This window comes from Lissotriton helveticus, chromosome 5_1 (genome assembly GCF_964261635.1).
Source record: "Lissotriton helveticus chromosome 5_1, aLisHel1.1, whole genome shotgun sequence".
Classification (NCBI taxonomy): Eukaryota; Metazoa; Chordata; class Amphibia; order Caudata; family Salamandridae; genus Lissotriton; species Lissotriton helveticus.
In genome coordinates this window covers 226,270,985-226,298,655 of record NC_136065.1, presented here as the reverse complement: position 1 = coordinate 226,298,655, position 27,671 = coordinate 226,270,985, and the positions used below count along the sequence as shown (strand labels likewise).

General features: G+C 44.9%; 1 protein-coding gene across 1 annotated transcript in view; it reads right to left on the bottom strand.

The window, feature by feature from the left end:
* ABCA2 (ATP binding cassette subfamily A member 2) overlaps window positions 1–27,671 on the bottom strand; it is a 693,258-nt gene that overhangs the window by 91,630 nt on the left and 573,957 nt on the right. Inside the window, exons 37-38 of the mRNA XM_078642051.1 lie at window positions 20,266–20,413; window positions 17,107–17,230 (exon numbers count right to left, since the gene is read on the bottom strand). Coding sequence (XP_078498177.1) covers window positions 17,107–17,230; window positions 20,266–20,413 — 272 coding nt within the window. The remainder of the gene's footprint in view (window positions 1–17,106; window positions 17,231–20,265; window positions 20,414–27,671) is intronic.

The window sequence follows — 27,671 nt, the reverse complement described above, 5'->3', positions numbered from 1 at the left end:
CACCTCATTAATCCCAGTGTAACATGCCAATGCAGCGGTGAGAAAGGGGACCAGTCAACCTTTGCACACGGCCTTCCACTCCACAGCAACACAATTCATGCTGTTTAGTAACTTTTGATCTGTTTGAGCTACAAACAATTTTTTTTGATAAAACCATCAGATTATGCGGCAGATGTATCATGTGGAAAAATACGGCAGAGCTATAATTATGTGGAAAACATCTGCAAACTAGTGTTAGCCTCAATAGGGCACAGTTCTTTCGGAGCTTAGCAAATAACCTGCGAAAAAGGATGACAATGTCTAATGCATCAAATGTTTCGAGATGGACAACCACAAACAATGACCAAATCGAATAGAAAGAGTTAGTAACCAGAATGAAACTCCTACAACCAGTTTATTGGCCAGATCCAGTAGACATCTTATACGGTGAGGGAGAATTACAAAACTTTTGTAGCAGGTTGCATGTATTTGATAGTAGGCAGTACATCCTTGGTTTCAGAGAGTACAAACAAAATAAAAATTGCATCCCTGAAAGCCTGAAACCATTAGTGCACATTATAAACACCTTTTGTACCTCAACTGCTGAATGTGAACGGGGCTTTAGTGTAATGAATGATGTGCTCACACCACTGCGGAACAGAATATCAATAAATCGTCTGTCTTCTATAATGTTCATAAACATCTTGGGGCCTCTTGTCCTAGAATTTAAACCTGAATTTTATGTTCAGAAATGGTTAGAAAAAGGAAGGAGAAGTGCCAATGGAAGAAACTGCATGGCTCGGAGACAAATGGCTTATGATTCCACTTATAAGCGTATTTGGAATATTCTGTGATTGGAAACATGTCCCACACTGTAAATAAATTAAATATAAACAACTTATATATTAAACCTCAAATAAACATGTGTATCGATTGTTTGAATTAAATAACGTTATAAGCTGAAATGTCAAATGCACTAAAAATTGGTATGTTTTGCTATTTTTAGCCACACCTCCGACTCCGCCCCCTAATCCAATCCTCTGCTTATTCCCGCCCCCTGAGTCTCCGCCCACAGTTCCCCTACTTTTTTGTCCCCACTTCGACCACTGCATCAGAGTGAGGGCGGATCTGAATGCAGAGAAAAAACACACTAACAGTTGCTCTAAGTGCCGTGATATCACACTGGGACTGCCTTTTAAAAGGCACAAAATCACGCGGAAGACTGATATTGATGGAGTGAGATCACTCTGGAAGCTTTCTTTCCAGCAGTGACATAAGTAACACTAATAGCAACTCTTACTGCTGCATCTTAGTGCAGCCAGGTGACATTGGGAGTGGACTGATATATTGGGAGTGGACTGACACTGCTGTGACGTCATCATGATTATAGGTAGCAGGATATTATCCACTACTGCTAGGTGCAGGATATTGACCTCTGCCTGAGTTGTACATCAACCCGACAACACGTTCATACATGTCTTTATTAGAAGCAGTGATTTGAACGGGCAGGTGCTCTGAGGTACTGAGTGCCTGCACTTCTATAATATGAAACGGCGAGTACCTTCACTTTTCAGCAGAGATTCAATACTTTGCAACTGAGAAGTGTAGCTACTCTCCCATTAAATGCCTTCCCTTCTATATTCCTATTACAACGTCCCCTACTAGAGCTGCAGAAGCAAGAATGGACTCTGCCAAAACACCGCGTACTCCACGCTCTCGGCACGTACACGCAGCGTCATGACATCACTTCATTCCACGCCTCATCAATCTTTCAGGCGCGCCTTTCCACGTAACATCAACCTGCCAGCGCCTCACACCACCCACTCTGTGTGACGGGAAATGGGCTGCACGCAGGTGCCGGGGAGGAGGGTGTGGCACTATATTAGTGAAACTGCATAATGAAGAACAAGACCTCGCGCGTGGCCGCACCCGGCTTTCCTCGTAACGTCAGCTATATTTAGGACAGGATTATGACATTGTTTATGGAGGGCTCTCCACCCTCTGGGCATAGAAACGCACGTTTCAGGGAACAATTTCAAAACCCACGGGAAGCTTTAAGAAAACGATGAAAATCAACCTGGTTTCTAAAGAACTTAAGAAACACTTGTTTCTCAATGTTAGGAAAGCGATTTGACTCTTAGGACCGCATTACAGCAAACAACCTTTAAATTACCAATTTTCTGCAAGTGAAGTCCGTGATCAGCCATAGCAAAGTATGTATCACTGTGCCTGTCCCGGGACAGTGTTTTTTTTTTTAGCATCTCTAGATTAACTGCCTACCTTCAGAAACGTTGGTTGAAAGGGCCACCTCTCAGCTCTACCTATCCCTTTCGACAGTCGCCCTAGAGATATTGGTACACCGGCTCAGCGCAGGGAGGGTGACGGGATTGTGCCAATGTTCCATTCTTTGCAATCCGACACAACTACAGGCCTTTTTTAGGACAAGAGCGGTCCCACCTTAGCTGTGGCTTGTCAACGAACTACCCTTTCTCATGACTTGTTAAATGTGTATGCCCGACTGCTAAAAGAGAAGTGGCCTTGTGGCTAGAGCTACCAGCTTTGGAACCCGATCTGAATCCAGGCCATCACTCAACATTTTATAATTTTAGGAAATCACTTAACCTCACTGTGTCTAAAAAAATGTTCATACTATATAAGCATACAAAAAATAGAAGCACTGATGCAGCCCTTAGGAGTTCAGATCTTTTTGATACCAATGATACTAAGCTAGTCTGAAGGTTTGACCAATCCTCCACTAACACCATCAGTTGCGGTGGGGAGTACCTGTATCCTTGAGCAGTGAAAGGCCATTAACCAACTAAAACAAAATCTGAGATAGTGGTGGTGAGTAATGATTCCTCTTGTTGACTAGCCACATGCTGGTCCCACCAGTTTAAGCCACGTCCCACCCCAGACAGTTCAGTTAAGGATCTTGGTGTCCGTTATGATCCAGGCCTTGTTTTTAACACTTAGTTGCAAAAGAATTAGCAGCTGGTTTCCTGCAAACAAAACTTCGTGCAAGACCTTACCCACCTCCCTCTCCAATACACACTTCACTCCTGTGGTCTGGGCTTGTGTGTTATCTAACTTGAACTAATGCAATTCAGGCAAGCTCAGTTTTCAAAGACTTTACAATTTGGCATAAAGGCTGGTGCTTAGCTGGAGGTGCTACGGCCATGTCTATGGGGCTTGTGATGCTGCAATGGCTGCCAGTTAAGGAGCGCGTTCAGTTTAAGTTACTCTGTACTGAGCATCTGGACGCCACCACACTGGGCCTGTATTCCTTTGAGATATGCGAACGCCTTATACTGGGAGGAGGACCCTAAAATCAAAACTGTAATGCCCAATTGTGGTCACTAGTTTTAAATGAGCCAGATGTGACGGCTGGCCCTTTGGGGTTTTAGGCCCCTAGTTCTGAAATGCACTTACTCTGGACCTCCATCGTCTCTCAAATTTTGAACGGTTTTGCAAGAACTTGAAACCTTTTCTGTTTTGCTCCCTCCCAAACAGTGGCAAAACGCTTGCAAGGTAACAGGCTCTTCATACATAAATAATTCAATATTCTTGCACTTCGCAAGTGTCTTTAGACACACTATGAAGTGACAAAAAAAAAAAAGAAACCTATTCCATAAAAACTCAACCAAGGAAACCGTAACCACACATTTTTGGGGAGGATGGGTAATGACAAAAAGAGACCTGAAAAGAAGGCAAAGTGAGGTGTGGGGTTCAGGGGTGCTCCCTAAAGAAATCCAAAGCACAGTAGTAATAAACATAATAAAACCTCTTTGTAGTAATGTGGTCTTGGTAATAGGGTTGACGAGGTATTACAAGTTTAAAATTGCCTGGTTAATAGTTTAAAATTGCTCGTCACTGGTGCAGTACGTGTAATCCGGCCCAAGGAGGACTATTTATTTTTTAGCGTTTCCCAACCTTAAATTCCTTATATAATCTAGCTCTAACGTGAGAAGAATCCTTCAATAACTTATTACAGGTGATTCACTGGATTTTTCTTTTAGAACAGAGCAGCCAGCAAGAGTTATCATTTGAAGGGACATGTGTTTGGAGGGCGGGTGGTGGCTGACCGCATTAGACACCCCTTTCTGGTCTGCCTTTGCGGGGCACGGTTGTATATTCAACAGCACAGGGCTTATAACAGTGCAGGCGGTTTCCTGCCTGTGTTATATATACTGTCAATGCAATGCCATCTTTTGAAAGACATTATTATTGCTGTAAATAAGGTGATAAAAAGCCCGTCTGCCAGCAACATTAACCGATCCTGCAAGCTGAAATTGTAGTAAACACAGATGTTGGCCAGACAGTAGGGGAGGGGCCGAATGGATTTTGACAGTTGTTTGATGTGCTCAAAAATTGGTCGGTACAGTGTTTTCTGTTTCTATTCTTTTTTGTTTTGACATTCAAAGTGTGAAAAAGATATGTTGAGAGAAAGCACCTCTTATCCAAACTTAAATGTCTAATCAAGCCTATCACATGGGAACCGTACACAGCAAAGGATGAGACCAGATTATTAGGGGCAGAAGACTGGCGCCAGTGTCCTATAAAAAATTATATTCAAGTTATTGATTTATTGTTTTTTATTGTGTGAAAACATCCTGAATAGCACTGAAACATTTTGTGATACCGTGCTGTGCCTTGTGAACAACACATTCCATCTAATCTATCCACTCGGTAATTCTTAATAAATCAAGATGTTGTTCTACAGTCTGAAACCGATTCTAATGTCATTGATATTCCTGATCAAGGAGGTGCTTCCCGGACCCTTTTTGCTGGAGGAGATAACCCGCATAGAGTTCTAAGAGGAGGAAGTATTGTTGTCCACCTGAGCATTAAACATCTCTGGTAATAACGAAGGGACCTGGCGGTTCACTGCCAGTTGCCTGCCTGATGCTGGATTCTGGTGAACCTATTCAGATTTCTTTTCAACTTTAACAAAACTTTGATTCCTTCAAGTGAGATCACAAAATGTGTACCCAATGGGTACACCTCTGGTGAGTCATTGTGTCATATGCCACTGCTAAGAGATCGTGGAATATTCCAACAACTAACTAGTCCTAGTCAAGAGCCGCAAGATGGGCTATTCATTAGGCGTGATAAAGTGCCTCTTGCTAGTTTGAACCCTGATTGCTAGTTCGGAAGCAAAAAACTGCATATCACTAATCTTTGGAGTGAGTGGCTAACACCTCTTTCCAACATCAAACTTAACTTTCTACACCGAGGTAGGTTCCTAAAGTCAGCTGGTGGTTTCTCGAAAAGCAGGCTATAATGCTATTCTTCAGGTGATCAAGTACTAGTCCCTGCAGCAAAATGCCTTTAATAATGTCAGGCGGATATTGGTCAAGAAACTCTTTGTTGCATGTACAGATTTCTACAGAATTTAGGTTAGGCGTGCTATGCATGCGTAGAATAGTTTTCTGTGCTTGTTTCATCGCACAATGTTAGAGAAATGGTATTATTGTATTTGCTTGGTCAGGAAATCTTTGAAGAGAGATGCTTTTCCTTTCTTTCTGTAAATGACTGATAGATCCAGAGTTATTGGAGCATTGCTTGGATAGAATGGTGAAAACTGTCCAAGTTATACTACAGGAAAAGTGCAGCTTTATGCTCAGAAGATCATGCAATTCCACGGTTTCTGTCGGTTTCTTCAGTTCTTTAAGGTCATTTTATGGTAATCGAGCAGCAACTCATATGTGAAGTTGTTGGAGAACCTGTTATTGCTTCTAAGTTATATAACAACATTTAAGGTGATGTTTTTCGGGTGGAAGGGGGATGTACTATCTTCATTTTCACCCTGGAAGCCAAGAGGTAGACAATGTACTAATTATGTCAGGAAATATAAGCCAGATGAGCAATATGTGGATCTGAATGTTGTCTCAATTTAAGGGTGGGATTATGGAACTGGGCTTGCTGTTCTTCAAGTATGGCGCTAGATCACAAAGACATGCCTTGGTCACCTCAAGATGGCTGAGAAATTAAACTTGTGACAACTGCAGGCTTCTTGGGGTTGCCTCAATGGGAGGGTTGGGCTTGGGTGAAGATGAGAGAAGCGGGCAATAGTTGCATTCTCAAGTTGAATCTGGTATGTGGGACTAGACTATTTAACACTTCTAATCTATGGTTATTTCAAAAGATAGCAATGAAGGTTTTGCAAGCCACTTCACAGTAATTTGTTTAGTATTGGTAACTTGTTTAGTATTGGTAACTTGTTTAGCACTATTACAAGGCCATTTAGTACAATGCATAGAAGGACAGAATAGTGAGGAGGAATGACACTGGGTGAATGAGTGAACAGTGAGAGAGGAGGCTTGGGTAGGGAAAGTGCAAGCAATGGTAGATGCCGTTCAGGGGAATGGGACAGGGAATAGTTTATGCATCAGTAAAAGCAAGTATGGTCGAAGGCAGGTTCCTTGCCATAATCGGAAGGTACCACCACCAACATTTCTTCAGACCTAACCTAAGGGTGGCTTCACCTGGACATCCAAAGCGTAAGACCTACAAAGACAAGGGTGTCTCCTCTTTAGTCATGTAAGTGCCTGGAGAGAGCCAAAGGGGTAGAGCCTGTGCCCCTTGCACCCCAGATAAGTCACCATCATGTCTCAGAGTACAAGCACATACCATACTTTGCCCAAACTCATTCCCATACACAAATGTAATATTCAGTTACACTCAAACCCCAGCATCCTCATCGACAGCTCACTCATGGTGTAGCCTTTTGCAACAAGGAAATCCAGATCAATAAGGAGGTGAGCCAAGTTTTAGAGATGGAAGCGTGCCTGAAGATGGAGAGTGGTGAGTGTCCTTAGTGCAACTGGCATGACAAACTGTGCAAAGAGCACAGATGAAAATGAGGCGTCACATCGTGTCTATCCCTTCAGTACTGTAGTACAGAAGGCATCCAACAGCTAAAACATTAAGTAACCTGAATGAAAACAAACATATGAGGACTCAAAGTTCTCGAGAGAACACGGCCAGGCACTCTCTAGGAACCTTCTAAAGCAGCATTTACTTAACCTTGAGTTCATGGACCTACTCTACCCTACGCGGATCGTTGTGCCAAACTGGTGGGGTCCCCGGTCAGTTGACTTGACAACAGCAGGTTTCCCGCTGGATGCACTGCATTTCGATCTGGAGGCTTCGCCTTCCTGCGGGGCCAGGCACCGGATGATTTGGTGCCCCCAGGGACTGGCGATCTCAAGATGACGGGTGGTGTGTCTTTTACCAGCTAGATGCACCGCATGTCGCTCTTGCGGCTTCACCCTCCTGCTGGCCCGGGCTCCGGATAATGTGGTGGCTGTACCGGCTGGTCGCGCCGCACGCAGGCAGACGTGGAGGGGTCTCATCGGCAGCATCTCCAACATCGTGCCCCCCCAACCCCCGGTGACGTGCATGTCGGTGCGGGACCTGGCCTTGTGGAGCTCACTTCACCGTGAGTGATTGTTCGGTTTTACTTCCCGTAAGGCGGCATCGCACCGCGCTGCTGGGTGTCTGATTTTAAAATGGCGGCCGCAGCGGACCTATGTAAGATATAACGTGAGGCAATTGTTTTACAGGCAAACGGGCACCGCGCTGCTGGCTGCCAGATTTCAAAATGGCGGCAGCAGAGGACTTATTTAAGATATAAATTGAGGCAAACTAAGGCAATTGTTTTCAGGCAAACGTGCAGTGGGACATCCATCCATCGTCTCATTGTGGTATGCTTCTCGACTTATTTATTTTTCCCCGGCCATCTTGAGAGTGTTCCATCTTAACATATCAGCTCAACTTCCAAAATGGCAACAACATTGAAAGAGCAACTCCACAAACCTGGTCGGAAGCTACCGTAGTATTAATATTAAAGCCCAATAAGGACCCTATGCTCGTTGAGTCCTACAGGCCAATCTCGCTGTTGAATACGGATTACAAAATCTTTGCGGGGGTGTTGGCAGCGAGATTGGCTAAAGTTAGCAAATCAGTGGTGCACGAGGACCAGAGGGGCTTTATGCCGGGTAGGCAGCTGAATGAACTTACATTTCAGGCTATAGCTGCTATAGATGTTGCTATCAGTGAGAAATCTCCCCTGACTATAGTGGCCATCGACGCCGCGAAGGCTTTTGATCAAGTTAACTGGCACTATTTATGGGAGGTATTAGCTGCATTTGGTATGCCAATGAATTTTATAACATCAATTTGTTCATTATATTCTAGCCCTAAGGCTAAAATTCTTGTAAATGGCCTTCTTACGGAGAGGGTCCAAATATCTCGTGGAACCAGGCAGGGGTGTCCCCTTTACCCTCTTTTGTTTAATTTATATATCGAACCTTTTGTGATTCAGTTGAGACCAGACCCCCTGTTTAAACCCTTTAAGATTGCAAATTTAGCGCTAAAGTTTGTCCTTTATGCTGACGACCTTTTAATGTTCACTTCAAATCCGGAGGAGGCTATCCCTCGACTCTTTGACCAGGCAGAAGATTTCCGGGCGATTTCAGGATATAAAATAAATAAAGAAAAGACCGAGTTTATGCAGTGGAATCAGGAGGTGGAGTTTTTGGGGGCTGAGACGCGGATGAGATATCTGGGAATCCATCTGGTCCAGGATATTAAACAGCTAGATAAAATAAATCTAGATAGAGTATATAAGGAGGTCTGTGGCTTATTACAACGCTGTTCGGGTCTCCCACTGAACATATTTGGGAGAGTAAACCTAATAAAAATGGTTATCCTACCCAAAATCACCTTCCTGTTTAACTCAATTCCATTAACTTTCAGTTCGAAAGATATTGCTAAAATACAGGGGAAAATAGGCTCATTTATTTGGAATTCGAAGTCACTGAGAATATCTTGGAAGAAATTGAGGAGGAAACTAAAATCAGGAGGCTTAGCTTTGCCAGACATACTCATTTATTGCCATTCGTTCCAGCTAAAAAACTTTAGGCTATTGGCCGATAAGGCGGACACATCTTCCCTGGGCCATCTGTTTCAGGCACTATTACATGGCATACCCCAAGGGCAAGAATATTTTCCCTTCAAGTTCGGGGACCCCAAGTTTTATAAAAAAGTGAGACTAAAGATTTTAGGGGCGGCTTTAAAAAACTGGGTATTTTTCAGAAAAAAACGGGGAATTCCCTACTACGCCCCCCAGGCCCCGATCTGGGACTCCCCGGGGACACCCGAGTGCCTTAGAGACCAATTAGCACGACCCCCGAGGTTAGCTGGCATAACGCATTGGAGAGATACACTACATGATTCACAGCTCATCGATTGGGAATCACTTTCTAGACTGACAGGGAGAACACTCACTAGGTTTAGGCATTATCAACTCTCGGGCTGGTGGGCAACTAGGGCATGGGAGCCTAGTTCATTACATTCAAAGTTTGACTCAGTAATCAGAAAGGGCCGTTGGAAGAAAGAGCTAGCCTTCTGGTATTGGGCTATGATGGAGGCAGAGGGGGTAGCAGAACTCGAACTTAAAAAGATATGGTGTGACGATGTTGATTTGGAACACAATAATCTCCAAGACCTGTGGGGGGATTCCTTTACAATGTTGCATACAGTGGTTAAGTCGGCTCCACTTAAAAGGAATCACCTGTTCACTCTATATAGGGTATACATCTCGCCCAAGAAATTAGTAAGAATTACCAACATAGAACATTGCTGCCCGCGGTGCAGACTCCCTGCTGCAGATGATTTACACATGTTTGTAGATTGCCCAATGCTTACAAATTACTGGTCTAGAATAGGTGAGTTTATCACTGCAGTATTGAATATACAATTTGTGACTACTCCGAGGATAATTTTGTTTGGACTGATTAAGGAATATCGTCTTGATGACATGATGACTAAATTTATTTTTTATGTAATGCTATTGGCCAGGCGAGAAATATGCAGGGCCTGGAAGAATGAGAAAGCACCTACTTTTCCAGATTGTTTGCAACAGGTCATCTTTGTAAGTGAGTCTGACATGGCCTGCGACAGCTCGACTGTTGATAAGATCTGGGCGGCCCTGGTGGCATGGCGGAACAGATGAATGTATTCCGATGATTTCACCTGGGCACTGTTGGGTCTCAATCTCCAATATAGCTAAGGTCATCACAGTGTGGTATAGTTGGAGTGGATCGAGCAAACAGTGAATGCTAGTGGGGTTATGCCTTTCTCTCTCTCCTTGGGCTGCAAACATCGGAATCGGAAAATAATGATTCAGGAGAGAGGGGGGTTTCCCCATCTAGAACGCCATTTTTATCCATTGGTATATGAGGAATACAAAAATAGAAAAAAAAAAACATTGAAATAGCAACAGAAAGAGGACTGGGCACGGAAATAGAAAATATCCTCACAGCCTTGAGTGAGCCGGAGCAACTAAGACGGTGGCCATCTTGGAAGGGCTCAATGTAATGATTTTTATAGGGAATTATAAGGCCGAGGGAGCGAGGAGGACCCAACAACAACAAATAGTCCTGCAAGCAGCGAGAGACAGGTATTGTCAGTCAAGACCCAGGGAGCAAAGAGGACACAGCAACGACAAATAGTCCTGCAAACAGCGAGAGACAGGTATTGTCATTCAAGTGAGGTCATTTTTTTATTTTATTTTTTTAAATATGGCGGGAACCAATTTAGAATCAACAGGCACAAACTCCTTTGTAATAAAATACCCAACTAACCTATCTAAGAACGCAGCAAAAAAATTCAAACACAACCTAATTAGAAAACACCCAGACATGCTGATTTCTGACCCCTACTTCAACCTAAACAAAGGCATAATTATTAATGACTTTATATTTTTCACCAGAAAAACGGCTAAATGGCGCGCCGGGATTACGAAGATACTCAACGTATAAACCACAAACATTCCACATGGCACAAAATTTATGATCATTCCGTCACCAAGACTAAGAGCGGATTTATGCATAACTATCTACAAGAACGGCATTGTACTTCTACAAGCAGCTAACAATGAGCTAGAAAAGTTTGACAACCTATTTTCAACACTAAAAGAGTGGGTAGATAAATCAAAACTCTCTAATCAACAAAGGACCATACAAGAAGCCACTCTACTCACCTCCAACAATACCGCCACAGACGTCGCAACAGTCAGAGACCACGTAGATCCACAAACTACAATGATACCAGGAGGCACAACGTTAACAGGGGCTCTTTAGACGGAAATGAGTCTGAGACAGGTGAAAACGCTACACCATATGCCAATACCGCCCGACGCCACCGCAGCGAGTAGAATCAACACCTCTATCGCGGGTTACATTGCCTACATGTAGAACAGTCAATGGAAACCCCCTTCCAGAAATAAAGGTTTTGAAAACGAACACCCCTCTCATACTCCACTCAACAGCATCACAAAGTTCAACAAGGACCTTACGAAATTCATACCCTCAGAACGCACGACCGAAAGACCAGGACTCAGGAAGCGTATCCCACCCAACAAATATAGGAGGCACTATCTCCCGAGCCAATGACAAAAATAGGAAAAATAAAGAAACCAAAGCTCTAAAAATCCAGGACACAAGCAAAACTCGAAACTGGCAGACGCATATTCCCAAACTATCTTCACAACCTCGGAAAGAATTCAAAGCTCTCCAAACAATAGTGGATAAGATGACACAGGACATTTCAAACGCATTACAAGCTTTAGAAACAGTACTGGAAATCACGGTAAGCACTCACGCCAAAGTCGAACATGTCCAAAAATTAGTGCATAGCTCTCAAGCAAAGAGTATTGACACTCATGCCATTATCAAATAGACTTAACAGACCAGACAGAAATCTTAAATACCTATCAGACGAGGAAACGTTAACCATATTATGATCATATGAGCCGGAAACTAGCAGCGAAGGGGAGGTAATTAAGTCAGTCCCGATCGATGCCAATAGAAAACCCTGGCCCAAGAATAGGAAACCCACCCATAACAACCTACAAGTCCAGCTAACCACCAATACTCGTGAAATGAACTCTAGTAGCGCAGGGAAACCACTACTATGTCTACTGCTCAACTTTCGGCCCGCAGCAAAACATGCCTCGGACATCGCAGCCGTCATCGTTAGTCAGGAAATAGACGTAACAATCCTATCAGAAACATGGCTTACGGAATCTTCTTCCCCGTTCATGGATCTTCTGGAGCCCTCTCATCATAACATTGTGAGATTAGACAGACAAAAAAGACAGGAGGCGGTATAGCATGCATACACCGATCGGATATAGAGATCATCGCACTTAAAGACTTTCTAACAGATCTAAACCTCACTCTAACCTGCACACAACCAACCCACTTGAAAGGGGCTACCTTAGATTGGGTAATTTCAAGGAGTAAAGATGTTACAATCCAATCAATTGTCACTTGTAATTGGTCAGATCACCATGCCATAACCTTCCTGATACCCACAATAAAAAAAGAGCAAAACCGCGCAGCCTGTCAAACTGAAAAAATGGACCAGGGACATCAAAGATCGTAATATTGAGATACTAGTAGCAAGATGCGAGAAGGAACTAAATCCGCCTAACAACTTGCTGAAAGCTAACGAACTCACTGAGCACTACACTAAGTCAATGACAAATATAGTCAACTCCACCATGCCACTAAAACTAAAAAGAATATCTGAGAAGGATAAAAATCTATGGTTTAATGAGACACTGAATGAAGATAGGCGTAAACTGAGACTTGCAGAAGGAAAATGGAGACAGCACCCATCATCCCCCCAGCTTAAAACACTCAGAAAGATCAGAAACAAATACAACAAATAAGTACTCAACTCCAAGAAAGAACTATTTAGATCGGAACTAGACAGCGGCAAAAACAGACCGCGGAAACTATTTGAGAAGTTAAAGCAACAGTCAAATTAGCAGGCCAAATCTGCACAAGAAACTACTAAAACTCAACTGAGCTGCGAAGAATTCTCTACATTCTTCACTGACAAGGCCAATAAGCTAGAAAGAGAGCTCAGGTTGGCAGCTGACAACCTTCATAGTCAACTACCTAAACAAAACAAGGATACCTCGACAAGCGATCATGATAGATTGAAAAACAATGCACAATGGGCAACCTTCAAGCTATATGACCAGAATACCATTGACAAGACTCTTTCGGATAGCAAACCTAACAACCACTACAATGACCCCCTCCCCTCTAAATGCTTAAAAAGAATCAATCACATTGTTGTCCCAGTATGAACAAAAATAATAAATGCCTCACTTTCTAAAGGGATCCTACCAGATTGCCTAGAAACAGTTCAAGTCTTCCCCTTCATCAAAAAACCTACAGCGGACATGGCAGAGCCAAATAACTTTCGCCCAGTAACTAATATTCCTATACTTGCCAAACTAATCGAGAAATCAATTGAGCGACCACATCGCCAATTTCAAGCTGTGGACGACTGCCAATCCGGATTCAGACCAGGCCACAGCACCGAACAAGCAATCTTACACATTGTGGATGATGCGCTGCAGGCCCTAGACCACAATCAAACATGCTTACTAGTACTTCTTGACCTGTCGTCTACCTTTGACACGGTAAACCGTGAAAAATTGCTAGCCAGGATTCAAGACAGGATGGGACTATCTGGAATTGTTCTGAAATGGTTTAAATCCTTCCTCCAGAACAGAACTCAAAGATTCCTAGTCAACCAGACGCTTTCCCAGTGAAGCCCAAATTCAATTGGAGTTTCTCAAGGATCAACACTATCCCCATCACTATTCAACTTATATGTCGAACCCCTCACAGAAATTCTCTGAGACGCATGCATATCTTATCACATGTACACTGATGACACTCAGATATACATCAAGATAACTTCACTGGAAGGCATAATGAAAATGAATGAGGCCTTAAAAATGTCATTACATTGGCGAACTAGTAATCATCTGAAACAAAACGCACAAAAAACAGAATTCCTAATAATATCACCACCGAAGAAACCCACAGAAGTGAAAGAATGGACCAAACTGATCACAGCACTGAACTGCACCGGACACTAGTTGAATCCGCAAAATCACTGGGAATCACGCTTGATAAGAACCTAGACATGAAAACACACATCAAATCAATGACAAAAAATGCCCGGTTTCACCTGAACTATATTAGAAAAATGAAACTTCTCATCTCTATGGCAGACTTCCCAACTAGCAGTCCAGTCCTTAGTTATCTCTAGGATTGAATATGGATGTGCAACTCTAGCAGGTCTCTCAAAAATGTCCACAGCCCCACTAAAAGCATGTCTAAATGCGGCGGCAAGACTCATTACTGGATCCAGAAAATACAACCATATCTCCCCTCACCTGAAAGCATTAAACTGGTTACCGCTGAAACCAGAATTCTATTTAAACTGGCATTTACTACACACAAAGTGCTCCACTACAAAACTACAAGGTACCTAGCTCAGAAAATAGAGTTTTCGGGGGAAGCAGATAAGCGCCACAGATCTGCTGCTGAAACCACCCATCTTTCGGAGGAAGAAAACACATGACAGAGCTTTCTCCAGAGCAGTCCCCAGAATCTGGAACTCACTCCCTCCAAACATTAGAAAAATTCCAAACATAGCAACATTCAAGAAGGAAGCGAAGAGCTTCTTAATGAGCAAGTTCCTTCCATAAGGCTAGACGGTTCTTTAGCATTAAGACTAATACCCAAACGACGATCACAAACAGGTCCTGTGGTAGATCCCACAGAAAGCACATCATAACCATGTGTATAGAAATAATGTTACTTTTACTAAAACGGATAAGAACGGCATGTACAGGAATATTATATATAGTAATGCTGATGTTTTTGTTGAAACTGATAAGAAAATCATGTCATGTACAGGAATTTTATATATAGTAATGCTACTGTTTTGATTGAAACTGATAAGAAAATCATGTACAGGAATTATATATTCGCATTGAATCACAAATGTTCCAAATGTAACTGTTAAGCGCTCTGATACCCAAGGTTCAAGTCCGCGCTATATAAAACTCTATAAATAAAATAAAAAATACCAACTGTTCTGAAAATTAAAGAATATTAACAGAGCTTGGTTCATGGGAGTAGCGCAAGTAAAGCAAATAAAATGTAGTATGGAATGGTGGCCTCAATAGAAACACAGGCATGCGCCGACAGAAGAGAGCACACATTAGAAGCAAAATAAAGTGATATGCTAAATTCTAGCATATTGTTTCATCTTTTAGAAATAAAACCGCATTTTCAAAAGCTCTGAACTTACCAATAAAATTAGAATATCAATTTTTGTATGTTTGTTTATGGACTAAATGAAATATTCAATAACTAACATTTATTTGATTGACACTTTATTCTGTACTAGCAGCCCATCCCAACCTTGTCCGGGAGCAATCATGGCTTAGGGCCCCCGCCCGCCCTGACGTAGTGCAGTATTATGGCTGTATGTTTACTTTTGGAGGCTTTTGTAACCTGCACACGTTTGTTAACCTGCAAGCTCCTCACTGCCCACGTCCCCGCCGCCGCTTTTTCCTCCTGTAATGGGCCGTTTGCTACCCGCTCCACTTACCTGCACACGTTTCTTTTTCCTGTGGCTCGCTCACCGCTCCTCTCTGCCTCCGCTTTCACCCTACCTCATCCGCCGCTTAGCGCTCCTCCCCGCCGCCGCTCCTCACTGCCTGCCCTCCTATCGCCGCTCATGTCCGCTGCTCCCTGCTCCTCCCCGCGCTGTACGCCGCTCCTCCTGATGTCAGGACGCACGTCGCGGCCGGCGCTACTTTGGAGGGACTACTTTTTTTTAATATAACTTTTTAAATAACGTTTATTTAAAAAAATTATATAGCCTATAACCATCTACACACCCTGACGATTTCAACGGTGTATCGGGTGTGTAGATTGACGCTGTGGTTCCCAAGTTTACCCGCCTCAAAGCCTGAAAGTTCTTGCTTTATTATAGTAGTATAGATTTTGTGTATGGTTTTGCGATTCAAATTGAAGAAATTGGATCGAGGTCCTCGATTATTAGTAGTGATTCAACGGGGGTCCATCCACAGAAGTCAAAGGTTAAGAATTGCTTTTTTAAGGAAACTTTCCAGGAATCCCTGACCTGCTGCTTCCCCATCTTTGATTCCCAAATAACCTCATATACAGACTGGCAGGAACAGTTACACTTTTGTAGGGGAATTCACAGTGCTCAATCAACTGACTCCTCCAAAACACCTGGACCAACCCCCCCCCCTGTTTCTGCAGGCAAAACATATTACACCTACTCCCGTAAAGAAGTGGGCAAAAGAATCAAACCTACACCCTATCTGAACTACCAGTTCCACATTCAACAGAAAAATATGCTATCAACTAATCATTCATAGAAAACAAACACAAATCTAATAGAGTACCACCACCAATACCAATCCACCAGAATACCAGCAATCTCATCAGTTGGAACGTTCAATTTTAAGATGCTCTCAATCGAAGGCTACTTCATGGTCGCTTTTACTTGTCTCAAGGCATCTACAAAGAGGATGTCCTTCCCCTAATCATCCAGAAATTCTTCACAGGTGAAATACTCACACCACTTTTTACTCTACTTAATACCCCCTTAACACAAGGCACCCTCCCTCAAAATAGGAAAAATCATATAGCAAGCAGAAAGCCAGTCTAGAAGCCAAACCTACTAATCATTGAATGCCTCATATTCTACAGTAACATCATATGAAATGCTGTTCGACACCCACCACCTGCTCAATCATGACTTTCAAGCAGAATTCACACTGTTTTAACACCAAGACAGCCACCATCCACATTTTGGACAGTGGCCTTATACTTGCAGACATGGGCAACTCCTGCCTCCTTATCCAATTTGATTTGTCAACAGCCTGCAACATTATTCATCGTAAAGAATTTAACTTCCTTTCAAAGTGCATGGGCTTCACCAGCACTGTACTTCGTAGTTCTGTGTCTAAACTCTACAGGATTTGCAACCCAAACACATGGCCTCCTCAGCATCTCTGCAGCTACCAGACACCTGTGGTGTCCCACATGAATGTTGTTTTTCCCCAGGGATCTTCAACTTCTGTATGGAACCACGCAAAATTATTTTTGTCAGCAAATAGAATCAAAATTCTGCACATTTGTGACTAGAGGAATACCTGCAGAGTACGGCCTTAATTAGGCAAATATGACTTCAATGAACACTCACCTATCTTGGCATAGTATTCGTTGATGTACTCGTTGTAGGCCATCTCCATCAGCCCGTGGCCCAGGTTGTAGTTGGGAAAGATCAGGAAGCAACTCTTCAGGTAGCTGTTCACCAACTTAAGGTCCTGCGGGCACAGAAAACGTGAAGTGAGTGAAGCGGAGTAACATCTGGATTCAGAGGGACACATTGTGGTGAGCTGGGTAAACATTAGCCCATACTATCAATACAAAGAGTGTAGAAGACAGTGGTTTGAAACCCTTATGTGTAAGAGGGCAATCTGGAAGTGTTTATTGAAGGTGACAAACCAACCCACCATACCCTCCCAAAATAAGAATTCTCTTTCAGATCAAGGGAATCCTGTACTCTAGGTTTCACCATATCCGGTGGAAGCTATGTCTGGAGAATATGGTGAAATCCCCATTGTCCTATGATATACTCTGAAGTAAACTAGCCATTCTCTAAGAATGCAGGTTCAGTCGGCTATGTGTGCTTTTTAGTATTCTATGCCGTGTTCACCATGTTGTGGACCCAAATCACAGAGTCCGCAGTATTCTGTTTTGTGTCCCTGTAGCCGGTATATGTGTTTATCATTCTGTGCTCTTTGAAGTGTGCTACTGTACATCATATTGTGTACCTGTAAGGATTAGATCTATTGCCCTTACTGTGTACTTTAATGAAACAAACGCAGATGTGTATTATATCCCATCTTTTTTTATTTTTTAAACTTTGTTTATTGGGTTTTTCAGCGTAATTCAGGTTACATAACAAGTATAGGCAGGTACAGGTACACAGTGTAATGCAGTATCATATCAAGCACATTCCACGTTCAATATGACATACATAATACAGGCATCAATAATTACATACCATATCCAGCACTTTTTAGGGCTTGTACATTATCGTAGTATCATTTCATAGTCTAATCTGCTACATGTCCATTATAGCGCCGTCTTGTTCAGTGCGAATACACAGTGTCACATCCGCAGTCGTGACATATACTGCCAAGTTATTGAATTGGGGTGTCAGATTTATCATGTGTTAACAGGTAACATTTCAGGGGGGCCCAAATGTCAGTTGGCCTAGAAGCCACAGGGAACAGTTCAGCATATGTCAGTAGTTGCTCTTGACAATAAATAAGGTCATTCAGCCAGTCCTTAAACTTAGGTGCTCTCCCTCTACCCCATCTACAAGCCACTCTACGTTTACCCATAAGCAGAGCAAAGGCAACAAATTTACGATTCACTGCAGGCAGGGGTGCTATGTGCCCCAAAAGTGCAAGAACTGGTGAGGGTGTAACAGCAGCATTGACCGTAGACTAGGCACTGAACACTTGTGTCCAGTACGCATTGATGCTCTCGCAGTTCCAGGCTAGGTGTAAAAAATCAGCACCTGGCGCATGGCATCTGTCGCAATTATCTGTGTCTCGCAACTTGCGTCTATGCATACGCGCAGGCGTACAATACAGCCTATGCAAGTACCTATAATGTATGATTCTGAGCCTACTGTTTGCAGTTATTCGTTCTGTCTGCTGCGCACAGAAATCCCACTGATCATCAGTTAAGGCCATTCCCAATTCCTAGCTCCATTTGGCACGGGAAATCAGAGCTGTACGGTCCCTTAGCCCGTGCACCATTTTATATATCACTGACACTAATTTTTTAGCTTGTGTTCGCTGTAAGATCCTCTGTAGACGTTCGGTTAGTGGAGGTTCATTAGGAAAATCTGGGGTGATCGCTCTTAGTCCCTGTCGAAGCCTAATGTATAGAAAAACATCAAGGGGTGTTCTCGCCACTCCCGTAAACATATGGACTAGTGTCCTGAATTGGCCGTCGTGATAGAGGTCTCCCCAGGTGACAACCCGAATGCGCTCCCTCAGGTTATGGAAGAGGGCTTCCTGGAGCAGAGGCATATCAGGATGGTAGGCCAATGGCAGTAGGGGGGAATACAGCATAATCGCGTCCAGCATCTTCCCCAATTGTGACCATGCATGTACTGTGCTCATGACTGTGGACGGTGTCTTATCTCTGCCCGTCACAGGTATATATAGTGCCCCCTCTATGGGAACTGGTAGCGCCAGCCAGTGTTCTGCCGCCACTTGAGGCATGTACCGGGGCTGATGCACCCAGAAGTATGCATAGTGGGCCTGTGCGCTATAGTAGTACGTTTCAAAGTCAGGGATCCCGAATCCTCCTTGAGCATATGGTCGGGTTAATACTTCCCATGCGAGCCGTGGGCACTTGCCTCCCCATACCAAGCGGGTCAGTTCGGACTGCAGGACTTAAAAAAAATATTTCCCCTGGTAAAAGGGTATATTCAGGAACAGATATAATAACTGTGGGAGAATAACCATTTTGAATAGGGACGCTCTCCCTGCCATTGACAATGGTAGCGTAATCCAGCGTGAGATTTTGTCCGAGATCCGGGTCATAGTTGTCCCGTAATTTAGTCTCATCAACTCCTCTCTATCCTTCGAAATGCGAATTCCCAGGTATTTGAAGTCATCATCACACCAGGGTATGGGATAGTCCATATGGAGTATTATATCCCATCTTGCCTTTTGTAGTGAAGATGCTTACCTTATTGTAACCCTTATTATGGTTTAAGCAGCTACTTTATTGGCCTAATTGAATTATATATGAGTACTTGAATGTGCTCCAAGAGGGTGCATACCTTGCTGGGCCTCCTTTTGTTTATGCTTTCTATAGTGTGAATTCTTTGATGAGTGTTTACTTATATCCTGTAGTATTTGCTTGTATTGTTTTGGGTCTTGTAGTTTGTACACACTTTATTGTACCTTGTACTCATAGTAGTTCACACATACATGACCTCTGTAGTTTCTTGATTTACTTTACTTTGTGCCCTGTGGCGGCTTCACAACTCATTACTCCCTCTGTAGCACACACTTTGCTTGTGTTCTTCTGTAATTTGTGCTTACCATATTGCGCCCTGTTTGGTAGCGGTTAACAATATTGTACTCCCTCTAGTGGGCACATACATTACTGCCATCCCTGTGGTTGGTGCTTACCTTATTACCTATTTAGCAGATGCCCGCCTTGTTGTCTGCATATATAATAAGTGCTTCCCTTATTGTGTTCACTGTAATAGTTATGGGTGATTACCTTACTGTGTCACCTGTGTTCATCATAGGAAGAACCTTACCTTATCGTGCTCAAAGAGCTGTAGCAGGAATGTAGCAACTGTTGCAGTAATTCCAATGAAGAGGTTGATGACAATCAGAAACACGTAAGCCGTACTGGGGACCTCGAACCAGAAGGAGGCAGGATACATGATCGGAGTCATGGACCAACTGTAGATGATGGAACAAGTGTAAGAAATCGGCACCAACACATTCATGCTTTCGTGACTCCTAGCTACCGCGCTTCCTTGGTAGACCTCATGGATAAGTTAACACTGGTTTGCTGAAACCACTTCAGTAGTAATTTGGTTTTAACATGAATGTACTCACTACCACCACTCTAGAATTCATACTGAAACCCACATTAAAGTGAACAACCTGTTTTGCATCAAGATGATTATCACCCTTACTGTGGGATAATCAGCAGCAGGCTCTGATGGTCATAGTCAACATGGCCTAAATTCCGAAATTCAAGTATGAATCTAACCAAGTACATTCACTGCTAAAGTGTGGGCTGTTTGGCTCACTGGAAGCTTTCAGTTAGATAAAAAAAACTGTTTGCCAATGAAATACTAGCAGGTGTCCTGCCATTAACAATAGTGAAGAACATGAATTTAGAAATTTCCCAAATCAGTTTCTTTTTAAAGCTACCTCTTGCTCCATCCAGCATAAAGAGCCATCATACAGAGGAATAAAGGTTTTAGCCCTAATTAAAAACGTACACTTTACAATTTTCTCGAATGTAAATGGATTGAAAAATGTGACCGCATCAGGAAAGGTTTAAACAGTCTTGAAGAGTGGCGAAAATTCATTAGTCTTAACTGAAGTCTGTAATATTTTTGTAGCTATTCCATCTACCTCTAAGCTTGGTTCCTTACCATAACATTTCACCAATGCCATCTAACATCTCTGTCCATCCTACTCATGACACCTAGTACAGAGGTAAAAATACAGAGTCTGAACCGGTTAGTTAGAAATTACTGGTTTATCTGTTACTATTTGATACCTTCTGGCTTGAACTACTCGGCTGCCAGGAACTTGGCCTCCCACGTAACACGGTAGGCTTTAGCTAGTGCACTGAACATTCCATATATCACCCCAACCTTGTATTGCTTATGATAATTGATTGACTGATTATATGTTGAATCATGTTTGGGCACTATGTATTTCTTTGACTCGCGAGTAATTACTTATGACAATCGTTATCACTACATCTTTGACTCACAAATCGTTAATTGGAATTAACTGGCGTAACAAGGCAATAACTATTGAGGTATACACTACTGAGAGTAATGATGCTGATTATGTACTAAACAGCACAAGAGAGATATGTTATCTGTTAACCTAATGTAATTAAGAATGTGTCAATCTCTAGGTATGCAGTAGATCGCCCATTACACCGCCTATCGCTGCAGTGGTATCCTATCCTTCATACCGAATCACCAACTAGAGATCAGTACTGTGGACTTAGTATACACGCGTTACTCCAGTGACAATAGTTTGTTACTCGTAACGTTCTATGTGACTTACACTAGCCTGGGAAGTATCCTGGTACCCCCGTCACTCTCTATTCTGGTTGTATTGACTCCACCTCAAGATGGCCGGCGCCATTGCAGTAGTGCCATTGCCATTGACCTAAGCAGGCACCACACAAATGCGCCGCTAAGCTCCGGGTGGACTGTACGTCCGCATCAGTAGGCTTATATACGAGCCTACAATTCGCGGTGGATCACCCGGACATTACCGACAGCACCCTGCCACCAAGCGAATAGGTAAGCTGACCGCCTTAAGTGTGTGTTTCCCCCAGCCAATCTTGTTTTACCGATGTCACCTATCAGCCCACTTCACTGGTTAATCTGTGCTCTTAGTTGGCGATATGACTACTACATACACGATCATGGTTCCACATACATTTTGACAATTTGAGTACTATATATGAATTAGCACACGTAACATGAACCGATTTTGGACTAATGACGCTTTACTACACGCCTCATTGCCTAATCTGTAACTGTAGTTTGAGCTATTGCATGGATGATCTTGTTTCATTTTATCCTTGCCTTTCTGCTTTTTAAATTTTGATAAGTTAATGATTTAAATACGATTTGTTCCCGGTTACCACGATTGGCCATTATTATCCAGCCTTCCTTGTATTAATTTTGTATACAACACCCCCCCTTGTTTATCTAGACCCTGCTGGTTATCTCAGCAAATACAGCCATATGCGATTGCAAGTCGACTTCAAGACTATTATTTCTTTATTTTAGTTCCTTGGATGGCCTGGATATAACCGTTTTTGCTACATACCATTAGGATGCTAGCATTACCTTATCTACCTAAGTAACTAGAGAGGCGAGTTGTGCATCTCTGCGATTGGTTACTGCTCCACCAACAGCACATACATGTTCCTGACTACCTTCTTATACATTAAATTGTAGGTTAGTTCTCCCAACTGCCACTTACTCCGCCGGACGGACCCGGAAGCACAAGAAACTACTTGAGTAACGATATATCTGTAAGAGACATTAGTTAGTAATAGATTCCTTACCTTAGAATATCCCCAGGCGTCAGACTGTATCCGGAAATTTTTCGCGTAGCAGTACCCTTGCGCGTCGGTAGGCGTCGTCTGCAGCTCCGCGTCCGTCGTCGGCGCCACGATGACGTCGGAGTACTTAGACGCCGCCTCCGCGTGCTGACGTCAGTTCTTAGACACAGCTTTTCTGCGCCAGAGGCACTGAGCCATGTTAAAAACCAACACTGGTGCCATTGAAACTAGGGCCCTGAAAGGGGATAACCCTAACCCTAGATATCGGTTCGCAGAACGGGGAGGATGGGGGGGCCGGTAAGGAATCTATCAATAACTAATGTCTCTTACAGATATATAGTTACACAAGTAGTAACTTGTGTAAGTGAAAGAGACACGTTAGTGATAGATTCCTTACCTTAGAATAGATACCCCAGCAATACCAACCCCGGTGGAGGGTCTGCGAACCAATAATCACACCAGAAAGTCCTGAAGGACAGAACGGCCAAAGAAGCCATCCCTCCGGACTTGGCTGTCCAGGCAGTAGTGTCTTGCAAACGTGTGCAGAGATGCCCACGTAGCTGCCTGACAGATGTCTTGTAAGGGCACTCCCCGGCCCAGGGCAGTTGAAGTCGCCGTGGCTCGGGTGGAATGAGCCCGCAATCCAACAGGGGGCTCCTTTTTAGCCAAGGAGTAACATGCCTGGATACACAAGATGATCCACCGGGAGATGGTCCTCTTGTGCACTGCTTTCCCCTTCTTAGCGCCCACGTAACCAACAAAGAGTTGGTCATCCACCCGGAACTGGCGTGTGCGATCCAAGTAGAATGAGAGCGCACGTTTTGGGTCCAGACGGTGGTGCCGCTCTTCCTCTTTAGATGGGTGCGGAGGCGGAAAGAAGGTTGGCAAGGTGATGGACTGCCCGATGTGGAAGCCTGTGAGAACCTTGGGCAGGAAAGATGGCTTAGTACGCAACACAACCTTGTCCGGATGGACAGAAAGGAAAGGAGGAGCACAAGAAAGGGCCTGGAGCTCACTCACTCTCCTGGCAGAGGTGATGGCAACCAGGAAAGCAGTCTTCAGAGTCAGAAGGCGGAGAGGACAGTTGTGAAGTGGCTCAAAGGGAGCGCACATCAGAAATGTAAGAACAAGGTACAAGTCCCACTGAGGCATCACAAACGGAACAGGAGGGAACGTGTGTGTGATGCCCTTTAGAAATCTGTTTACAATAGGGGACTTGAACAAAGAAGGTTGATCAGGCAGCCTCAGAAAGGCTGAAAGGGCAGAAAGGTAGCCCTTGATAGTGCCCAGAGCAGAGCCCTGCTGGGCAAGAGAAAGAAGGAAGAGAAGAACCTCAGAGAGAGGGGCAGCAAGAGGATCCACAGCCTTTGCTGTGCACCATGCCACAAATCTGTTCCACCTGCAGGCGTATACCGACTTTGTGGAGGGACGCCTGGCTGCCAGAATGACATTATAGACTTCAGGAGGCAAGTCAAATGGCCTCAACTGTCGCCGCTCAATCTCCAAGCATGGAGGTGGAGACTGGACAGGTTCGGGTGGAGGACCGTCCCCTGCTGCTGCGACAGAAGGTCCTCCTGAAGAGGCAGACGAACCCCGGGGGATCGACTGACATACTGAGTAGCTCTGGATACCAGTACCTTCGTGCCCAGTCCGGAGCCACAAGGATGACTTGGGCCCGGTCGCGCTTGATCTTCTTCAGCACTCTGGGCAGAAGTGGTATAGGCGGAAAGGCGTACAACAGACCGCAACTCCACTCGCGACGAAAAGCGTCTCCGATCGAGTGCCGCCTTGGAAATTCCAACGCGCAGAACTGATGACATTGCGCGTTCTCTTCGGTGGCGAATAGATCTAACCAAGGCTCTCCCCATCGCTGAAAGAGGCATGCGCCACGTCCGAGTTCAGACGCCATTCGTGATCCATCATGCACCGACGGCTGAGCTCGTCCGCCCTGGCGTTCAGAGAACCTGCCAGGTGTTGAGCCACCATAGTCACGCCCTGGCGTTCCAGCCACTGCCAGAGGCGCAGAGCCTCCTGGCAAAGGGTCCACGACCCCACCCCGCCTTGTTTGTTGCAGTACCACATGGCGGTGGTGTTGTCCGTGAATACCTGCACTACACTCCCCCGGACAGAGGGGAGGAATGCTTTCAGTGCTAGACGAATCGCCCGCAACTCCAAAAGGTTGATGTGGAGCCGGGCCTCCGCTGGAGACCAGAGGCCTCTGATCTCTGCCTCTCCCATGTGGCCTCCCCAGCCCTGGAGGGACGCGTCCGTCACAACTACGTGCTCCGGTTGGGGAAGGGAGAGGGATCTGCCGCTGACCCAATCGCGGTTCGTGAGCCACCACTGCAGCTGTCTCGCAGTGCCCTCCGAGATCAGGACATGGTCGGATAGGTTGCCCTGATGCTGGGCCCACTGAAACTTCAGGTCCCACTGCAGAGCCCGCATCCGCCACCTGGCGTAATGCACCAGTAGGATGCAGGAGGCCATCAGCCCCAGAAGCCGCAGCGTCAACCTGACCGAGACCCGGGATAAAGGCTGAAATATCGGAATCAGAGCCTGAATATCCCGGACCCGCTGTTCGGGTGGATAAGCCCGAAACCGCGCCGAGTCGAGAACCGCTCCGATGAAGAGGAGCTTCTGAGAGGAATCCGTGGTACAATGAAACGCTCAAAACCTTACGGAAGGATTGCAAGAAAGCTGAGCGCAAATGGAGAAAAAACTACCTAGACAGTGATAAAGCCCTTTACTTGTCTAAACTCCGCACATATCACAGGGCAATACGTACCACCCGTGCCTCCTTTTACGCAAAGGAAATTAAACTAAGCACCAACCCCACCAAAACGATCTTTAAATTAGTTCAAAACCTACAAAAGGCCTCCAACCCGGTCTCCTGTATTACCTCCTCGAAACAGTGTGAAGACCTTGCCACCTTTTTCACTGAGAAAGTGAGGAAAATGTATACGTCCTTCCCCCAAGATGAGCCTGTGCCCATTAACACTTCCAAAGCTGTGACGTACACGTCGAAACTGTCAAAAATACCTGACATACCCCTCGACGACCTTGCTAAACTTTGCAGGCAGGTTAAGTCTGGTTCCCCCATTGACCCCATGAGACCAGCTAAATTCTTGGATGCTCTGGACTTTTTCCTTCCCTCGCTTTCTAACCTACTCAATCTCTCCTTTTCCACAGCTGTGGTCCCCACCTGCTGGAAATCAGCTTGGGTTTCCCCCATTATTAAAAAACCCACACTAGATCCCACTAAACCAGAAAATTACAGACCCATCTCGCTGCTCCCCTGGACGTCCAAATTGGCTGAAGCCCACGTTAACAAAGTGCTATCCCACCACATGTTGCTAAATCACGTCCTGGACCCCTCTCAAAATGGCTTCAGGCCAGGACACAGCACTGAGTCAGCCCTGCTGACCACCACGGAACACCTTCGAGGCATCCTGGACGCTGGTCAAAGTGCCGCGCTGATCCTGCTGGATCTCAGCGCGGCCTTTGACACGGTCTCACACAACATCTTGCTGAATCGACTTGAGGCCATAGGGATTAATGAACTCGCCCTTGACTGGTTCCGGTCCTTTCTTAAGGACAGATCCTTTCAAGTTTCAGCCCCTCCCCACATCTCCCAACCCCATCCCATCGACCAAGGAGTCCCTCAGGGATCGGCGCTTAGCCCATCTCTTTTTAATCTGTACGTCCAGCCTCTTGCTGCAGTGGCTAGAGAGTGGGACCTTACGCTTGTGTCGTACGCCGACGACACACAGCTGGTCATCTCACTCACTGAAGGCCCTTCTACCTCGGCCACCAAATTCAGGAATGGGCTAGCGGCTGTTGCACAGTGGATGACACGCAACTGCCTGCAGCTGAACGCCGGGAAAACGGAGGTGCTTTTCCTTGGCAAGAATCCCAGCTACTGGAGCGATCACTGGTGGCCCTCCTCGCTTGGCCCTACCCCTGTGCCAAAAGAGGTCGTGAAGAACCTAGGTGTCTGGCTTGACTCTTCTCTCAACTATCAGTCCCACACAAAGAAATTGGCAGCAACGTGTGTGGGTCTAATGAGGAGTCTTAACCCGATACTCGGGTTCTTCGACCCCAGTACCCGCCAACTCATTATCCAAGCCATGATACTTGCCCGGCTGGACTATGCCAATGTGCTATTCCTGGGGGCAAATAAAGCAGAATTAGCGCGGCTGCAACGCATTCAGAACTCGGCCGCCAGAGCGGTGGTTGGCCTCCCACGAAAGTGCTCTGCCAGAGCTACCATCCGTAACCTGCATTGGCTGCCAATTGAATCTCGAATTCACTTTAAAACTCTTACCACCGCATTTAAAATTCTGAATTCTGACTGCCCTGAACTCCTACGCCCGCTCCTTGTACCCTACACCCCTCAGCGTAACTTACGCTCACTGGGACAACACCTCGTGTCGATCCCACGATTCAAGCTCTGTAGAATGGGTGGGCGTTCCTTCAAAGTCTTGGGGGCTAGACTCTGGAACTCATTACCCCTACATATTCGCACTTTAACCAACTTGACTGCCTTTCGGAAATCACTAAAAACTCATCTCTTTTCCCTCATCTAGTTCTCTGTGGCCATCCCCCTCTCCCCTCAGGTACTGGTTAGGTCAGCGCCGGGACGCTCCGTTGCTGGGGCAGCTGTTTGCGCTTTAACAATCATATAACATAACATAACATAACTTCGGCACATTGATGGAGAACCCCAGCTGGTGCAGGAGATCTGCCGTAGTCTGGAGGTGGCGGACGACTGTCTGGGGCAAGCCCGCCTTCAACAACCAGTCGTCGAGGTAGGGGAAGACTGAAACCCCTAACCTGCGCAGATGAGCTGCGACCACCGCCATCACCTTTGTGAACACCCGTGGG